This window comes from Babylonia areolata, chromosome 3 (assembly GCF_041734735.1).
Source record: "Babylonia areolata isolate BAREFJ2019XMU chromosome 3, ASM4173473v1, whole genome shotgun sequence".
NCBI classification, from domain to species: Eukaryota; Metazoa; Mollusca; class Gastropoda; order Neogastropoda; family Buccinidae; genus Babylonia; species Babylonia areolata.
The window spans coordinates 43,453,448-43,472,609 of NC_134878.1; the positions used below are offsets into that span (position 1 = coordinate 43,453,448).

General features: G+C 42.6%; 1 protein-coding gene across 19 annotated transcripts in view; it reads left to right on the forward strand.

The window, feature by feature from the left end:
* The window catches only part of LOC143279998 (uncharacterized), a 431,093-nt gene that overhangs the window by 342,713 nt on the left and 69,218 nt on the right, over window positions 1-19,162 (forward strand). For all 19 annotated transcript variants that reach the window (XM_076584413.1, XM_076584420.1, XM_076584415.1 and 16 more), the window contains 10 exons: window positions 3,521-3,756; window positions 4,614-4,743; window positions 6,467-6,666; window positions 7,508-7,840; window positions 9,398-9,560; window positions 10,989-11,155; window positions 12,754-13,083; window positions 14,542-14,692; window positions 16,604-16,773; window positions 17,795-18,001. In XM_076584413.1, the coding sequence (XP_076440528.1) occupies window positions 3,521-3,756; window positions 4,614-4,743; window positions 6,467-6,666; window positions 7,508-7,840; window positions 9,398-9,560; window positions 10,989-11,155; window positions 12,754-13,083; window positions 14,542-14,692; window positions 16,604-16,773; window positions 17,795-18,001 (2,087 nt within the window). The remainder of the gene's footprint in view (window positions 1-3,520; window positions 3,757-4,613; window positions 4,744-6,466; window positions 6,667-7,507; window positions 7,841-9,397; window positions 9,561-10,988; window positions 11,156-12,753; window positions 13,084-14,541; window positions 14,693-16,603; window positions 16,774-17,794; window positions 18,002-19,162) is intronic.

The window sequence follows — 19,162 nt, forward strand, 5'->3', positions numbered from 1 at the left end:
ATTATTTACCCTTTGTTTTAATATCACCTCCATCCCACACATTATTACCCTTTGTTCTAATGTTACTTCCATCCCACACATTATTTACCCTTTGCTTTAATGTCACTTCCATCCCACATATTATTTACCCTTTGTTCTAATGTTACTTCCATCCCACACATTATTTACCCTTTGTTCTAATGTTAATCCATCCCACACATTATTTACCCTTTGTTTTAATGTTCCTTCCTTCCCACAGATTATTTACCCTTTGTTCTAATGTTACTTCCATCCCACACATTATTTACCCTTTGTTTTAATGTCACTTCAACTTCATGTATTCCATGCATATTTGTTTCATTGCTACTTCCATATCCTATACTTTTGTTTTTACTCTCTCATTTTGTCCCATGTGGAATAAGCCAAAAGATAAAAGGAAGTTACTGTATGATATTGATTCTGACTGTAAACATCATTTTATTCCTATGAAAGAGAGATATAGTGTTTATCTACTTACTCCAGAAGTTGAATTTTCATTTATGTATTGTTATTATTTTCAGTTGTGTACATATCATTCTTACTTGCTAGTATTGACATTGCATTTGTTGTTCCTCGACGTTGAATAGTTTCTTCTAATGCAGTCAATTCAATACTGGTTTGTTTTTTCCCCCTTTTCTTTGCTTGTACAGTTGGCACTTGATAGATTGCAGAGAGATCTAATTTACGTTTGATAATTCACACCACTGACTTGTATGACAAATACTGTTCATTTATGTCGTTTTTGATTTCTGGATTTTTGGAATAGGGGTCATGTGATGTTCTTTGAGGATAATAGCATGCACATGTGCACATGCACACACATGCATTCATGCTCACACTTGCACATTTATGGTTTTCATGACATATGCTCACGCATACATGCACATACACACACGCACACACACACACACACGCACACACACACACACACACACACACACACAGAGTGTTTTATGGCTTTCATGACACTTGATCTATTTCTCCATTGTGTGTTTATGCATTTGTAAGTGTATGCAAAATTTATGGAAAGAAACAACTCTTGAGTGTTTGTGCTAAGGTAACAACTGTATGCAAAGTCTTCCTCAGCAAAGAAACTGGCAGATATGTTTGTGGGTGCATAGGTGTTTATTTGTTTTTGAAATCGTTAGTCACTATGGAAATGAGGGTTAAGAACATGTGTACTTCTGTAAATTTTATGCATTTCATCCTTAGACATGCATGTCTGCACACAGGCAGAAATACTTATGCATTCACACACACACACACACACACACACACACACACACACACACACACACACACACACACACACACACACACACATCCTTTCTGTGTGCGTCTGTTTGTAGTGTAGATTGTCAAACCATGTGCTAAACATAGTGATATGCTAATGGGCAAATATGAACCCAGTGTAGTTGGTTGTCTTCATATAAACACACACACACACACACACACACACACACACACACACACATTCTCTCTCTCTCTCTCTCTCTCTCTCTCTCACTCTCACTCTCACTCACACACTCACACTCACACTCACACACACAATCATTTTTGGATCAAGACTGGCTGGAAGTGTTTGCTCACAAACTATGTACAGAAGATGGGAATAACATATTTAACGAAGACCAGTTATTTACCACACGTACGCTGACCTACAGCATTGTTCAGCTTGTAGAATCTCCTTAGTTTTGATTTGATCTGGCATTATTTTTGAAGGCTGTTTTTTTTTTGTGTTTTTTTTCCTTCTTCATTTCAGAACCCTGATAACTGCTGATAACTGAAATGCTGACAATGATTGTGCAAAGGGATATGTCCTCTTACATTTACATAACATCCAGTCTTTATGAATTTTATGTAATTTTTACAGATATAGATTCCAACTCAGATTTGTTTTCTACTTTGTTTTGATATACTGATTACAGAGAAATGATGAAACACACACACACACACAAAAATTAATATATCAGTCCTTGAGAAACTCAAGCCATGCACTGGTTCCACTCATGAACCCTTGTTTTTTTACCCTGAAAACATGTATCGCATGCCTGTAGTGCCACATCACTTTCACCAAAGTGGTTTCTAAGAATGGGAGTATAGGTGGGCTGGACAGCAGTAAATCAGTGTTTAAAAAAAAAAAAAAATGCATACCTCTGCACTGCACTTTGCAATATAAGGAACAGTTTAGTTTCCTTTCATTGATTCATCTTGCAGAAGAGACCGTTGCACATTCTTTCATAGTTTGCCAGTGTGACTCAAGGAGATGAAGAGTTTGTTTGTCTGAATATGGAAAATGCTTCAGGTTCTGATTTATACTATATCAGGAGGGGGACATAGCCCCCATTCCAAACCCCCCACACCCCATCCCCCGCTCCCCTCCCCACCAAGATTATGGATTAGGATTCTGACAAGTTGGCAGCTATGCATTAATGATTATAATTTGTATATAAGGGGTGGTGGTTTTTTTTTATTGTTTTTTTGTTTTGTTTTGTTTTTTTGTTGTTGTTTTTTTACCCATATACAGAATACTTTCATCTTGATACAAGACGTCAGCATCTTCATAGAGACTTGTTTTCCAACACTGGACATTTATACTTGATGACATCATCTTGAGCAGACCTGTCAGAGAACCATACAATACAGTACAGTACAGTGCAATGCTATACAGTACAATGCAATAGTTGTTAGCATCACAAGCACAAACCTCAGAGAACATAACAATACAAGACAAGACAAGACAAGACAATAGTTGATGACATTTTCTTGAGCAGGCCTATCAGAGGACCATATTATACAATACAATACAATACAGTACAATACAATGCAGTGCAATACAATGCAATACAATACAGTACAATACTATACAGTTGTTGACATCATCTCGAGCACACTTGTCAGAACAATACAGTACAATAGTTGATGACATCATCTTGTGCAGGCCTGTCAGAGGACCATATTATGCAATACAACACAATCATTGATAACACCTCAAGGATACATGTCAGAGAACAATACAGTATTAATGACATGATCTTGGGCAGGCCTGTTAGAGGGCAATACAACACGATATTGTGCAGTGCTATACAGTACAGTAGTTGATGACATCTCAGGCAGATCTGTCTCAGAACCACACACTGCAACACAATGCATCACAACACAATGCAACGTAATGCAATGCAATTTGATACAATATTTTATCTTCATCTTGTCAGACCTGTCAGAATAACACAACACAACACACCAACGCATCGAAGTGCAATGCAACACAACACAATACAATACTTTATGACACCTTGTTGTGCGGACCTGTCAGAGAACCACACAACACAACACAACACAACATCACAAAATACAATACAAAACAATCCTTAATGACATCATATCGGGCAGACTTGTCAGAGAACCACACAATATGATACAATACACAACTCAGAACAACACAATGCAATACAATGCAGCAGTATGCAGTACAATACCTGATGACCCCCATGTCGGGCAGACCTGTCGGAGAACCAGCAACAGCTGCTGGACATCAACCAGCGCTATGAGATCGTGGGGGAGCGCCTGGCAGACCGCCAGCAGGAGCTGCAGCTGATGCTGACCTCTATCCGCACCTTCCTGCACGACCTGCATGACGTGCTGCACTGGCTGGACTCCAAGGACCGCCAGACCTCACACGACGAGCCCCTCCCCACCAATGAGAAGGAGGCCAAGAGGCAGCTGAAGCATCACGAGGTATTGTTGTGTTGTTTGTGTTGTGTGACAGTTTGTGATCATCTCCTGAGGACTGAAGGATGCCTAGTACTATTGTGTGTGTGTTTGTGTGTGTGAGTGTGCATTCTGTGTAGCTGTTCTTGTTCATCTATTCTTCTTCTTCTTCTTCTGCTTCTTCTTCTTCTTCTTTTCTTCTTCTTCTGCCTTCTTTCTTCTTCTGTATTTGTGGGTTGCAGCTTCTTTGATTATGCTTGCCTTGAAGTTGGCATGATTGGGGTGGTGGGGGAGGTGAAGCATGTTGTGTGGTCAAATTACAAATTTGATGTGTTATCTAATAATGATCAAATCTGTGTTCATTGATTAAATTATATAATAAATCTGTAATCAGGTTATTATGCATTATAATTCTTATTTGAATTTTTTTTGTGACATGGGTGTTCACAGCATGCACGATTTATATACTTTACATACTTTTTGTACTGTTTTTAGTGGTGTTGAGATGATGAAAAGATAATTTTCTGGTTTTAGTCTGTAATGGCTTGGTGCTATTTTTGGTGGTGTTGAGATGAGCCTAAGATGATTTTCTGTTTTTAATCTGTAATATTGTAGAACTGTTTTTGATTGTGTGGAGATCAGCCAAAAGATGATGTTCTGTGTTTAATGTGTTATAGTGTAGTGCTGTTTAAGATGGTGTTGAAGGGAGCCTAAAGATAATGCTCTTTGTAATATGTAATGATTTTGATGGTACTGAGATGAGGCTGAAGTTTATTTTCTGTTTTGAATCTATAACAGTGTGGTGCTGTTTTCCTGGTGGTGGTGTAGAGATGAAGCTGAAAGACCATGTTCTGTTGTTAATGTGCAATGTTGCTGTGCTGCAGGCGTTCCACCGTGAGCTGTTGAGCAAGGAGGGGCTGGTGGAGGACATCCGCAAGAAAGCCCAGGACCTGCTGAAGACCCGGTGGGGGGTGCCTGGCGAAGAGAGTCTGCAGCAGCAGCTGCAAGAGCTGGGTACGGCTGATGGACAGGGCCTCAAGAAACTGTCTGTAGTGTAGTGCTGATTTTGTTTTTCCTTTGGGACTCCTGACTACTGAACCTTGGTGGTGAGATGAGTAGGGCATGACTTTAAAGCAGTTACTGTTTTTTGTTGTGCATCATCTTCTTCTTCGTTCGTGGGCTGCAACTCCCATGTTCACTCGTATGTACACAAGTGGGCTTTTACGTGTATGACCGTTTTTACTCTGCCATGTAGGAAGCCACCCACCGTTTTTGGGGGTGTGCATGCTGGGTATGTTCTTGTTTTCATAACCCACCAAACGCTGACATAAATTACAGGATCTTTGACATGCATATTTGACCTTCTGCTTGCATATACACATGAAGGCGATTCAGGCACAAGCAGGTCTGCACATATGTTGGCCTGGGAGATTGAAAAAATCTCCACCCTTTACCCACCAGGCGCCTTTACTGAGATTCGAACCCGGGACCCTCAGATTGATAGTCCAACGCTTTGACTTCTCTGCTGTTGAACCCATCATGCATCATCTATCAATGGTGTGTATTGATTGCTGAACAAAAGTGATGTAAGCCTGTGAGGAAGAAGTACTGGTTGCTGGCATCCTGACCTGTACACTCTTTCTTTTCTCAGTGAGATGATGGCCTTTCACAGGTGAGTATATTCTTCAGCAGCAGTCAAGGGTTTAAATTTATGTTCAGGTTTCTGTTCAGATGTCTTCTTGACAAAAGATGGGCTGCTTTTTTTTTTTTCTTTTTTTTTTTTCTTTCATGTTTTTTAAGTTAAAAATAATAGCTGATCTTAACTGAAGGTTTTTGTGTCATGTGTTTTAAGTTTTCCTGCAAGATCTGTTTTACTTTTAATGATGTTTTGGACATTGTTGAGATAGTTTTCCATTTTTAGTTGCAGTTAAAACAATATCATAAATGAAAACAGATCATCAGGCGTTCTCATGAACGCATCTAAAATTTGAAGACAAGAGAGAGAACGGAAGGAACTGTTAGGTATCTTTTTAGCTGTTAGCGTGAATCAAAGTTTTATGATTTTCTTGTCATCATATTAGGTATCTTTGTAGCTGTAGTGTGAGTCAAAGTTTTATGATTTTCTTGTCATCATATTAGGTGTCTTTGTAGCTGTAGTGTGAGTTAAAGTTTTATGATTTTCTTGTCATCATATTAGGTGTCTTTGTAGCTGTAGTGTAAGTTAAAGTTATGTGATTTTCTTGTCATCATATTAGGTGTCTTTGTAGCTGTAGTGTAAGTTAAAGTTATGTGATTTTCTTGTCATCATATTAGGTGTCTTTGTAGCTGTAGTGTGAGTTAAAGTTTTATGATTTTCTTGTCATCATATTAGGTGTCTTTGTAGCTGTAGTGTGAGTTAAAGTTTTATGATTTTCTTGTCATCATATTAGGTATCTTTGTAGCTGTAGTGTGAGTTAAAGTTATGTGATTTTCTTGTCATCATATTAGGTGTCTTTGTAGCTGTAGTGTGAGTTAAAGTTATGTGATTTTCTTGTCATCATATTAGGTATCTTTGTAGCTGTAGTGTGAGTTGGTATGTGATTTTCTTGTCATCATATTAGGTATCTTTGTAGCTGTAGTGAGTTAAAGTTATGTGATTTTCTTGTCATCATATTAGGTGTCTTTGTAGCTGTAGTGTAAGTTAAAGTTACATGATTTTCTTGTCATCATGTGTCTCTCCCAACTGCTGTGCCGACAGACGACAAGTGGCATGACCTGCGGGCGTCCTCTGAGCACCGGCGGAAGGGCCTGGAGGACATGGTCAGCGACCTCCGTGACCTGCGGGAACTGGAGGACCAGCTGTTGAAGTGGATCGGACAGAAGGAACGCATGCTGGACGTCCTGGGCCCCGTTGCCATGGAGCCTGCCATGCTGGCCTCGCAGCTGGAGCAGGTCAAGGTCAGTTCATGGGTTTGCTGCTGGGTTCCGTGGTGGGACATCGAGAGAGGAAGATTTTCAGGGTTGGTTTGGCTCTTTAAATGGAAATCAAGAGTGGAAGATTTTCAGTTTTCTGTTTCATTCTGAGGTGGAAATCAAGAGAGGAAGATTTTCAGAGTTTTCTGTTTGAGGTGGAAATCAAAAGAAGATGATTTTCAGGGTTTGTTTTGTTTCCGAGGTAGAAATCAAGAGAGGAAGATTTTCAGGGTGTGTTTTGTTTGTTTCCAATGTGGAAATCAAGAAGATTTTCAGGGTTTGTTTGGTTCTGAGGTGGAAATCAAGAGAGAAAGATTTTCAGAGTCTGCTGTTTGATTGTGAGGTGGAATCAAAAGAGGAAGATTTTCGGGGTTTGTTGAAGATTTTCAGGGTTTGTTTGGTTTCAAGGTGGAAATCAAGAGAGGAAGATTTTTTTAAAAATGTGTTTGCTTTGTTTTGTTTCAGTAAAATAGAAAAGAAGTTTTGTTTGTAACACTTGTCTAGACTCTCTGATGATGATGAGTGTGTGTTGATGTGTCACAGAAACATGTGTTTATCAGTTTTTGTATAACACACACAAATGTAGAAATCTGCAACAAGACAGTAAACTGGTATTCTGTAACTTGTGTTGTGTTAGTGTATATTAGAGAAATGTGTCAATGAAATTTTGTAATGCACACATGCATGCACTCATGCACATACACAGACACACGTGCACATGCAGACACACATGTGTACCACACATGCTCTCACACACACACACACAAGTGCGCGCACACAGTGTAAAGACAACTGTCCATTTTGCCATCACGTTTCTCCCATTCAGGTGCTGAAGGAAGAACTGTCTGCCCAAGAGCCAATCTACGACCAGTTCCTCAACTGTGGCCACGCCATCCTTGACCGCTGCAACACAGAGTCGCAGGACGGCAAGGTGGTCAGCCGTAAACTGGACTCGGTCAGCAAGGCGTGGAGCCGGCTGCAGTCGCGCCTGGACGAGCGAAGCAACAGCCTGAACTCTGTGGAGGGCATCAGCACGGAGTTTGCCTCTCTGACCCGCGGACTGGCAGACTGGATGTCGGACTTCACAGACCGTGTGGAGAGCATGGGGCCTGTCAGCAACCAGCCTGAGAAGCAGGAGCAACAGCTGGAGCAAGTGCAGGTACTGGTGGGTTTTGTTCATACATGATGATTGGGGATGGGGGCGGTGTTGATGAAAACGTCGGAGGGAGTTGTATTATCAACTGATATTCTGTGTGGGGGAAGAAGTAGCGAAACATTACCATTCACTCACAAAGGAATGAGTACATGTTTTTCCAGACAGTCTTGAACATTTAAAAAAAAAAAAAAAATTTTGTCCTTTTTGTACTGTGGACCGTGTGAGTTTAAAGCAATAGCTGAGTGGTTGAAGTGTTGGACTTTCAATCTGAGGTCCGTGGATCGAATCTCGGTGATGGCGCCTGGTGGGTAAAGGGTGGAGATTTTTCCGATCTCCCAGGTCGACATTTGTGCAGACCTCCTAGTGACTGAACCCCCTTCGTGTGTATAAGCATGCAGAAGATCAAATACGCACATTAAAGATCCTATAATCCATGTCAGGGTTCAGTGGGTTATGGAAACAAGAACATACCCAGCATGCACATCCCCGAAAACAGAGTATGGCTGCCTACATGGCAGGGTAAATAAACAAAATGGTCATACACGTAAAATGTTAAATGTTACATGTTTGTCTGAGTGTGTATGTGTGTGTGCCTGAAATCTGATTGAATGACACAGGAAATGAATGATAAGCACCCAGTGGCAGTCATCAGTCGGCTCTACCCAGGTAGGCAGCCTGTTGTGTAAATGACCCCATGTTTGTAAAGTGCTTAGAGCTTGGTCTCCAACTGAGGATAGGTGCTACATAAATATCCTTATCAATCAATCAATCAATCAACATGTGCTACATAAATATCCTTATCAATCAGTCAATCAACATGTCCTTTGGCAATTTTTTGTTTTGTATGCATATTATTACACATGATTTGTGTATTACGTATTATGTTTAGGTTCAAGTCCGTTGTCGTCGTTTTTTTTAATTCTCTGTTGAAAAATTGACTGAACAGATAATGTCAGAGGCAGGACCTAGGTTTATGTGCATATATATGACTGTACTTGTGCCTGACTTTCTTCTTATCCAGGTGTTTTCTGGTACAACCATATGTGGTCAGCTAGGCTATAAGTAACAAAGATAAAACAGCCATCCACTTGTCAGGACAATAAGGTGCTAGAGGAAGAAGGTGGCAGAATGGTTAAGACGTTTATCTGCCAGTAGAGTGTCCTTGAGGGTCTGGGTTTAAATCCTGGTTTCAACCTTTCTCCAAATGGAACAACAAACTGAGCGTCTAGTCATTCATATAAGACAACAAACCAAGATCCTATGTGCAGCATGTACTTGGCACATAGAAAAAGAAACCCTGGCAACTTAACTGTTGTCCTGTGGCCAAATTTTGTAGGAGATATCCACTGTGATTGGTACTCATATATATGCATGCATGCATGCACTCACTCATGTCCTGCTAAGCGTGTTGGGTTATGCTGCTGGTCAGGCATCTACGTAGCAGACATGGTGTAGTGTACATGGATATATGTGAACACAGTGGTGCCCACTAGAGAAGGTGAAACAGGAAACTGTGCCAGAGACACGAGTGGCTGCACACCCGTGATGTTGATGTTTCAGGAGCTGGAGACTAGCCTACAGGAGCAGCAGCATCGCGTGGAGCGAGCGCGGGACCTGTGCCGACAGCTGTGTGACAAGGCCAAGGACCCCTCCACCAAGGGAGACCTGCGCATCAAGCTGGCCGCTCTGGAGAAGGACTTTGGAGACATCACCAAGAAACTGGGTCTGTCCCTTGTTCTCTCCAATTCAGAGTCTGTGGTTTTGAAGAAAGTGTTTTGTGTGCAGTTAGATTCGCAGATCCGTCAGTGAGGAGACAGGTCTATCCCTTGTTCTTTCCTATTCAGAGTCTGTGGTTTTGAAGAAAGTGTGTTTGTGTCCAGTTAGATTCGCAGATCTGTCACCAAGGAAATGGGTCTGTTCTTTGTTCTTTCCTATTCAGAGTCTGTGGTTTTGAAGAAAGTGTGTTTGTGTCCAGTTAGATTTGCAGATCTCTCACCAAGGAACTGGGTCTGTTCTTTGTTCTTTCCTATTCAGAGTCTGTGGTTTTGAAGAAAGTGTGTTTGTGTCCAGTTAGATTTGCAGATCTCTCACCAAGGAACTGGGTCTGTCTGTCTGTTCTCTCCTCTTTCAGCCATTCAGACAGAGAGTGGCATTTGTGAAAGGCTGTGGTTTGAAGACAGTCTGTTTGTATCCAGTTAGATTCACAGATCTGCTGCCAAGAAACTAGGTTCGTTCTTTTCTCTCAGCCATTCAGACAGAGAGTTCGCCATTTTTGAAAAGTCTGTGATATTGTAGAAAGCGTGTTTATGGCTGGTTAGATTCCCAGATATTGGTAAGTTTAAAGTATATAAAACTTAGGAACGTTCTGTCTTGGTCATTCAGACAGAGGCGTTCTGAAAACTTTGTAATTTTGAAAAACATGTTGTGTCCAGTTAGATTCAGAGATCCTGGTAACATGAAATTGTTTTTATGTGGTAACTTGAAGTTGTTTAAGATATGGAATATTCTTCATTAACATTTCACAAATATCAGACTAGCAGTATCTGAAATTAGGCTGTTTGTGTTTTAGATCCAGTATGATTTCACACAAGCTAACACAGGTTGGTAAAAAATGTAGATTTAGTATCTTGAAGCATCTACTGAAAGTGATACGTTTTATATTGTGCACAGTCTGTAAACAGGAACTGATGACAGTGAAGAGTTTCATGAACGTTGTGGTTCCTCTCCGGGTCTTGTGACACAATTTCGCAACATTACTTTGATCTGGCATTAATGTTTTATTTCTGTTTTGTTCTTGTTTTCGCTTTATAATCTAAGGTTATTTATTATCACAAGCCTTCACCCTCTTTCCACTGCATACCTTCATCCTCTGAAGGTAAAAATAACCTAACGCCAGCTGGCTCTACCCAGGTACCTGTCCTGTTGTGCAAATGACGTTGTATTTGTAAAATGCTTAGAGTTTAGTCTCTGATAAAAAACGGGCGCTGTGTAAGTATTGAAATAGAATACCCACCTGTACCTCCCCCCCAAACCCCCCCCCAAAAAAACCCCAGCAATTATTCTTCATTTAACCCACATCCCTCTCACCATCCCTCTGTCAAGGGGACGAAGCTGAAAATTATCAACGGTGCTGTGGGTGGGTTGTCCACAGAGGCGCGCAAGGCTGCAGTGGAGACAGCGGAGCGAGAGGCAGCCCAGTTCAAGGCGGACTGTCACGACCTGCTGCACTGGGTGGGCAGTGCTGTGGACAAGCTGACTGAGGCTGAGGCCATCTCCAGCGACCCAGACACCCTCAGGCAACAGACGCGGCAGAACAGGGTCTGTGGGCTGGGTTGTTTGGGGTTTCTTTGTTGTGTGTGTGTGTTTATGTGTCTGCGTGCATACATGTGTGTGTATGTATGTGTGCACACACATGTCTGCGTGTATGTGCTTCTGTGTCAGGGTCTGTGGGCTGGGTTGTTGGGGTTTCTTTGTTGTGTGTGTTTATGTGTCAGCATGAATACGTGAGTGTGTGTGTGTGTGTGTGTGTGCACGTCTGCGTGTATGTGCTTCTGTGTCCAGGTCTGTGGGCTGGATTATTGAGGTTTCTTTGTTGTGTGTGTGTGTGTGTGTGTGTGTGTGTTTATATGTCTGCATGAATGTGTGTGTGTGTGTGTGTGTGCACGTCTGCGTGTATGTGCTTCTGTGTCCAGGTCTGTGGGGTGGATTATTGAGGTTTCTTTGTTGTGTGTGTGTGTGTGTTTATATGTCTGCCTGCATATGTGTCTGTGTGTGTATGTGTGCACGCACATGTCTGCATATATGTGCATCTGTGTTTTTGTTTGGTTTTGTGTGTGTGTTCTTGTGTGGTTTACATGTGACTGACATGTTACCTTAAAGCACTTTGACATGCTTGATACCACCTTGTAAACGTACTCTTATTGTTACTTTGCAGGGTTATTTTTCCTCCTTGGGTAATTTTACTCTTTGTTTTTTAGTCAGAATTCTCATTTGTCAGTGTAAGAAGTCATCATATAGATATCGGTCAATAATTCAGTTTTACATTTTGCATATCTACTGCAGTACAGAGGCAGATCTCTTAGCTGCCACAGTCTGATTGTAGTGTGCTCTGCTGTTGAGGCAGTGAATGCCATGCTTTTTATGCTTCTAACAAAAATGTCATAGTGAAACTGCAAAACTATCGTTAGTGTAAAGTTGCATCACTTGAAAACATTTTTCATTCTTTCTCTCTCCCCCCCTTTCCTACATTGTTCTTATTGATAAAATGTCTTTTTTTTTTCTGTCCCACATTGTTCGAATTGATAAAACTACTCCGTCCAAAACGACTTTTTTTTCTCTTCTGCATTGTTGTGATTAATGATAATAATACTAATAATGGTATTTATGTAGCGCTGAATCTTGTGCAGAGACAAATCTAAGTGCTTTTGCACCAGTCATTCACGCGCTTGCATAACTCTAAAACTGGAGAAACTGAAGACAAGGAAGAGGCAGGGAAGGGAGGCTATTTTGGGAAGAGGTGGGTTTTAAGACCAGACTTAAAAGAGCTGAGTGCAGGGACTTGACGAAGCGAAAGAGAAGGTTCATTCCAATTGCAAGGTCCAGAGACAGAGAAAGAATGGCAGCCAACAGTGGGGTGTTTGAATCTGGGTATGCTTAAACAGAGTGGATCCGAAGGCAATTGTAGTGAGCGAGATGGAGTGTAGAGGTGAAGGCAGCTGCAGAGATAGGAAGGGGCAGATTTGTAAATACATCTATAACATAGAGTGCTGATCTTGTACTTTATTAAAACCAAAAAATCTTTCCTTCCAAAACATCTCTTTTCTGTCCTAAACTGATGTGATTGATAAAGAGCACCCCTTCCAAAACACTAAAAAGCCCTCCTCAGGAGCTGACCGCTGTTGCCTTACATGTCACAGGACCTGCAACAGGAACTGGCCCTGAAAGAGTCGGACATCAAAGAGCTCCTGCAGAAGGGAGAGAAGCTCCTCGAGGGCTCCTCCCCTTCAGCAGAATCACGAGCCATCTCCGAGACCCTGGGGGAGCTGCAAGGGGAGTGGGAGCGACTCCAGCAGGAGGCTTCACAGCGCGAGGGGCGACTGTCGACGGCGGAGTCGCGCGCCCAGCACTTCAACGAGCATCTGGACAAGCTGGTCATGTGGCTGAACATGACGGAGGAAAAACTGGACAAGATGAAGACTGACCACCTGGACCTGCAGGACATTGAGCAGACCCTCAGAGATTTGCAGGTAAAGTGGGGAAGTGGGGGGTTGTGAGAGACTTGCAGGTAAAGTGGGGGGGGTGGGGGGTGGGGGCGGAGGGGGTTGTAAGAGACTTGCAGGTAAAGTGGGGGGGGGGGGGGCAGAGGGGGTTGTAAGAGACTTGCAGGTAAAGTGGGGGGTTGTGAGAGACTTGCAGGTAAATGGGGGGGGGGGGGGCGGAGGGGGTTGTAAGAGACTTGCAGGTAAAGTGGGGGGTTGTGAGAGACTTGCAGGTAAAGTGGGGGCAGGGGGGGGGGGTTGTAAGAGACATGCAGGTAAAGTGGGGGGTTGTGAGAGACTTGCAGGTAAAGTGGGGGGGCGGGGGGGGGGGGGCGTTGTGAGAGACTTTCAGGCTAAGTCGGGGGTTGTGAGAGACTTGCAGGTAAAGTGGGGGGTTGTAAGAGACTTGCAGTAAAGTGGGGGGTTGTAAGAGACTTGCAGTAAAGTGGGGGGTTGTGAGATACTTGCAGTAAAGTGGGGGGTTGTAAGAGACTTGCAATAAAGTGGGGGGTTGTGAGAGACTTGCAGGTAAATGGGGGGGGGGGGGGGGGGGGGGGGGTTGTAAGAGACTTGCAGTAAAGTGGGGGGTTGTAAGAGACTTGCAGGTAAAGTTTGTGGTTGAGACCCTGACAGTCTTGAAGGTAAAGTTCGGGTGGTGCAGACTGTGAGACTTGCAGGTAAAGCAAGGGAGTTGGGGGGTTGAGACTCTGTGAGACTTGCAGGTAAAGCAAGGGAGTTGGGGGGTTGAGACTCTGTGAGACTTGCAGGGAATGTGGGTGGTTGAGACTCTGATGAGAGGTATGCAGGTAAAGTGTTTGTTTTTTTTAGGGGGTGCGGGGAGGGGGGTGAGACTGATGAGAGAGTCGCAGGAGGAAAAAGATTTGTCGATAACTGGCAAGTTTTGTTGATGAAACAAATATGAGATTGTAATTATGTGACTCGATTGTTGATGAAACATGTATTACACTATAGTTATGTGATGAATTTTGTTGATGAAACAGATGCAGCTTCATAAATTATGTGACAAGTTTTGTTGACAAAATGAATATAACATAATAAATGTATGACAAATTTTTATTGACAAAGCAAATACAACATTATAATTGTGTGACATGTTTGTTGATGAAACATATGTTTTGATTGCATGAAACAAATAATGATATCATTATGAAAAGAAAATTAAACCTCTTTCAAAATAGTTATTGTACTGTAATGATTTCTGTGTCAAAATGAAAAAAGATACATACATATAGACATTAATGCTAAATCTTTGGATAAAATAACAAATGAATGTGCTTTAAGCTTGGTGTTTTTTCAATTCTTCATGGTTATTGGTCTGGAATCGAAATTTATTGAATGGTGAGAGAGAGAAAAAAAAAAGAAAAAAAAATCCAAAGTGAGATCTGACTGAAAAAGCCTAACACATTTTGGACGGCACGGCCGCAGGGAGTGGAAACGGACCTGCAGAGGAAGGGTCCGGCAGTGGACAAACTGCAGCAGGAGGGTCAGTCCTTCCAGGACAGTGTGGACACTGGCAAGGACGACATTGACAGCCGCCTCAAGGCCGCCCATCAGCGATGGGACAAGATCAACAAAGGTCTGTGGAGCAGTTTGGATTGTATTGTTATCTATCTCTTTTTCATTTTTTTTATTTTTTTTATTGTGGTTGTTCTGGTATGATTTTGTTTGTGCAGATATTCATTTGTCCAGAAAATATATTTTAGTGCAAATTATCTGACTAACGTTTGTGATGAACAAGTTAAAAATGTGACAAAAAACAAAACGCTGATTTCAAAACAACAGTATGTCACTAAAAATATATAAAATGGGAAAACATCATGTGTTTTGTATTCTTTCTTCATTTACCTTTCAGAAAAGATATACTTTTATGGGTCTCTCTCCAATAACAAAGAGCACATATTTTTTTGAAAATTTATACCTGTTTTTTGTGAAAAAAAACACTGGCAAATAGATCACTTAAATCATAGGGTTAATCTTCCGCAAATTTCAGGTGATTAATCACACCTGGCTGCAGGGAGGAGAACGGCGAGTCGAGTGCCTTTTCTAAGGACACGGCACCGTTCCTGAAGGGGTTCTTGACCCCTGATCACTGTTGAACATCGGAGGTCCAATGCCTTAACTGATTCTAACAGTTTTGTTTTGTAATAGATGAATAAAAACAAAGAGAGGCATTCCCCTTTGATGTCCATGTTCTTTGTGGTGAGTGTCCGCTGCAGTTCCAAACTGCATCTGATCCATGCTGAGAATGTTGTGTTTTTTGTTTGTACATGTGCGCGCGTGTGTGTGTGCCTATGTGTCTGGATGATAGAGAGAGCTAGGGAGTTGGAGGAGTTGTGTCATAATGTCTGAAATTTATGTGAACAGATTGTTCCGTCATTAATAGTCAGTGACACTTGTACATATAAAGCACTTTGATGTCTGTGTGAGAGAAAAAAAAAGCAATAATGAATAAGTGTTTTTTATTGTTATTATTGTAAGTTTTTTCCCCCCCAGAAAACATTGACACACTTGTGGCACCCTCCCCTACCCCCCAACCCCACCAGTGGTGAGGGACTGTTCCACCCACATGGGCAATAAGCAACAATGGTAATGGGAGATGATAAAAATGATAATAACAACAACAACTTCCCACATCCCCCCATTTACACTGACACGCCTGTGCTCTGCCCCCAACCCCACCAGTGGTGAGGGACCATCACGCCTATGTGGGCAAAAAGCAGCAATGGTAAAGGTAATGATAATAATGATAACCACAACAAGAATAGTAATAATACACCAGCCGCCATGGCAAAGCGGTTGGCATCGTGGACTGACGGCTGGGAGGACGCAGGTTCGAATCCCTCCAGCAGAGATGGGTTTTTCGGCCCGTGGCCAGCTCCAACCCAGAGTTGAGTGTGCTGTACAGCCTTGTCACACAGTCCCAAACCAAAAATGGACCTCCATAGCATCCTCCTCCTCCTCCTCCTCCATCATCATCAATAAACAAAACAGTCTCAAAGTCTGTGGCCTTTCATGCTCTGCTCTCATGGTGACCTCAGTTTTGATAACCCTTCACTTCCGTGCTTGGGGTGAGTCCTGTCAATGTCTTCATTGTCGGCAGATTCATGGGGGGCTGTTGTTTGAGGGACGTGGTGGCGGTCTCCACTCTGGGAGGGACGCTCAATCAGTCTGGCTCCATGGGGCTTAGTAGGTGGTGTCTTAAGTACATTAAATCAGAACAGGCACCACTGAACACCACCGAAGTGACTCAGCAGCAGTGCGGGGTCTCCTCTGGTGTGTGGCCTCCTGGCAACCTAACATCGATGGTTCCCTGCGGACTGTCACCATTGGAACTGTGACAGACGAACCTGGGTGTGGCCGTGTATGGGGGGAATCTAAATGAGCAGCATGGGAGTAATGCCACTGAAACGGAGCAGATGATGGGGCAGCAAAAAAAATTAATTAATGTACACTGACACATCTGTGCCCCGCCCCTCCCTTCCCCCAGTGGTCAGTGAGCGGTCAGCCCACCTGGAGGACGTGGGCCAGAGGCTGGAGGAGGCTCAGGACACTCTGGCCGAGGCCAACAGCGCCCTCAGCCGGTGGGAGGACAAGCTGGCCTCACACAACAGCCTGGGGCCCTCCGCCAAGGACCCGAAACACATCGACAAAATCAAGGTACGCCTTGCTGGTGGTGATGGGTACAGGACAAAATAAAAGTATGGGTTACTGTCAGGTGTGGAAACAGGACAAAATCAAGGTACGGATAACTGGGGGTGGTGGTGGAAAAGGGACAAGAAGATGTCTTTGTTGGGAGTATTTGAGTGTGTTTGTGTTTATCTGTGAGATAGTGTGCATTATTTGTGAGTGTGTGTATTACAAGAAGGTCAGCACAAAAGGGTGAGAGAGTATATTTCTATGAGACAAGAATTGAAAGTTGTACAGTCTTGCAGAATTGTAATAATGCTTGTTAAATGTAATTATGCTAAGGGGCTTAGATATGTATGACTGTTTTACCCAGTTATTTAGGCAGCCATACGTTGTTTTTTTTTCGGGGTGTGCATGCTGGGTATGCTCTTGTTTTCATAACCCACTGAACGCTGACATGGATTACAGGGATCTTTAACATGTGTATTTGATCATCTACATGTATATATACATGAAATGGGTTCAGGCACTTGCAGATCTGCACAGTATGACTTTGGAGATCAGAAAAATCTGCCCCCGGTGCATTGAAACAGGGGATCAAACACAGGAAATTCTGATGAAATTCTGACAGCTGCCATTGGCACTCATCATTCGTTTCCTGTGTCATATCTGATTTCAGGCATGCACACATACACTCTCAAACAGATATGTAACATTTTACACGAATGACTGTTTTGTTTATTTACCCCGCCATGTAGGCAGCCATACTCTGTTTTCGGGGGTGTGCATGCTGGGTATGTTCTTGTTTCCATAAACCACCAAACCCAGACATGGATTACAGGATCTTTAAGATGCATATTTGATCTTCTGCATGCTTATACACATGAAGGGGGTTCAGGCACTAGCAGGTCTACACATATGTCGACCTGGGAGATCAGAGAAATCCCCACCCTTTACCCACCAGGCGCCGTTACCGAGATTCAAACCAGGACCCTCAGATTGAAAATCCAACGCTTTAACCACTCCGCTATTGCATTCATCTGACGGGCAGGGTCTGCTGGAAGACTCTGGGTGGCTGGACACACAGCTGAAGACGGCAGACAGCCTGATGGACGGGGTGGAGGCGGATGGGGGCAGCGCTGGTGACCTGCGGTCAGAGAAAGACAAGCTGGCTGACCGGCACCACACACTGCAGAACCAACTGGCCGAGCTGGTCGCTGACATGGAGACCGGCTCACAGATTGTGGAACAGTTCCAGGTGTGTGTGTTTGGTTGTTGGGTTAGGGTCTGTTGGTTTTGCTGTGTTTTGGGGTTTTTTTGTTGTTTTTTTTAATCCTTTTACTGCTGGGTCTTGCTCAATGTAGCAAGAATTTGAGGTACAGAGATGCCAGTTGTTATGATTTCGCCATATTTTGTTATGCCCGATCACTGGTTTTTCACACATTATGCCAACGTCAAAATTGCTCCGACGAGTTTATTTTTGCCTACATAGCATGATCGCATGATTTCCTGTCGTTACATTACCCACACGCTCTAGACCTATTAATCACGAGGCCAGGGTAGTCACTACTAACCTTGGTCTCATACGATGATGCTCACCTAATCGTGTGCCTGTTTACATTGAAACAGCATTGAGTGGACCAATCAGCTTAATTGTAGCAGTTGCACCGTGTTGCAGGTAGGCCCAAGTTGTATGCCTTGTAGATAAAATGTATGTTTGCTGATGTGGTTGGGAGTCTGAGTGTTGCTACCAAATTCAAAATGTTCCTACCAAATGTCATGATTGTTCGTACAAACTCTTGACAGGGGTTGGCATCTCTGGAAGTGTGGTTACTGTGTTTTTTGTGTGTGCATTTCAGTGGTGTCATTGATCTTGCTAAATGAAGGTAATACAGGAAGAGGAAGAAGGAGATGAAGTCCAGATACAGAGTGTTGTCTGACATCCTGACATAAAAGCTCTTTCTTATCTCAGTGAGGTGACAGCCCTTCATTGAAGAATAGATATGAATATTCATGGTAAAGAAAGTTGATGTTCAAGAAAGCGCCTCTTGTTAATGGAGGGGTGCACAGTAGGTTTATGCACCACTGTTTGCTGGAAATTCAGTGTCATTTCACCTTGCCCCTAAGAGTAAGACTGTGTGAGTTCTCCAGGGGTCCTTAACTTTTCGTCAACCATTTTGTTTTTTTATATATATATCTCTCTCTATATATATATCTCTGTATATATATCTAAGATAAATAAAACAAAGTTGAAAACCAACACCTATTTTGTTAAAAAATAAAAATATGAATTTTCGCTGCCACCCGGCAGCTTGGTCACAGACTACACTTATAACAGGTGACGTAATGCTATTTTTTACATCATCTTTCTGACCTTACATGACGTCTTCTACTACGTAGAGTTATCATGTTCTAAATA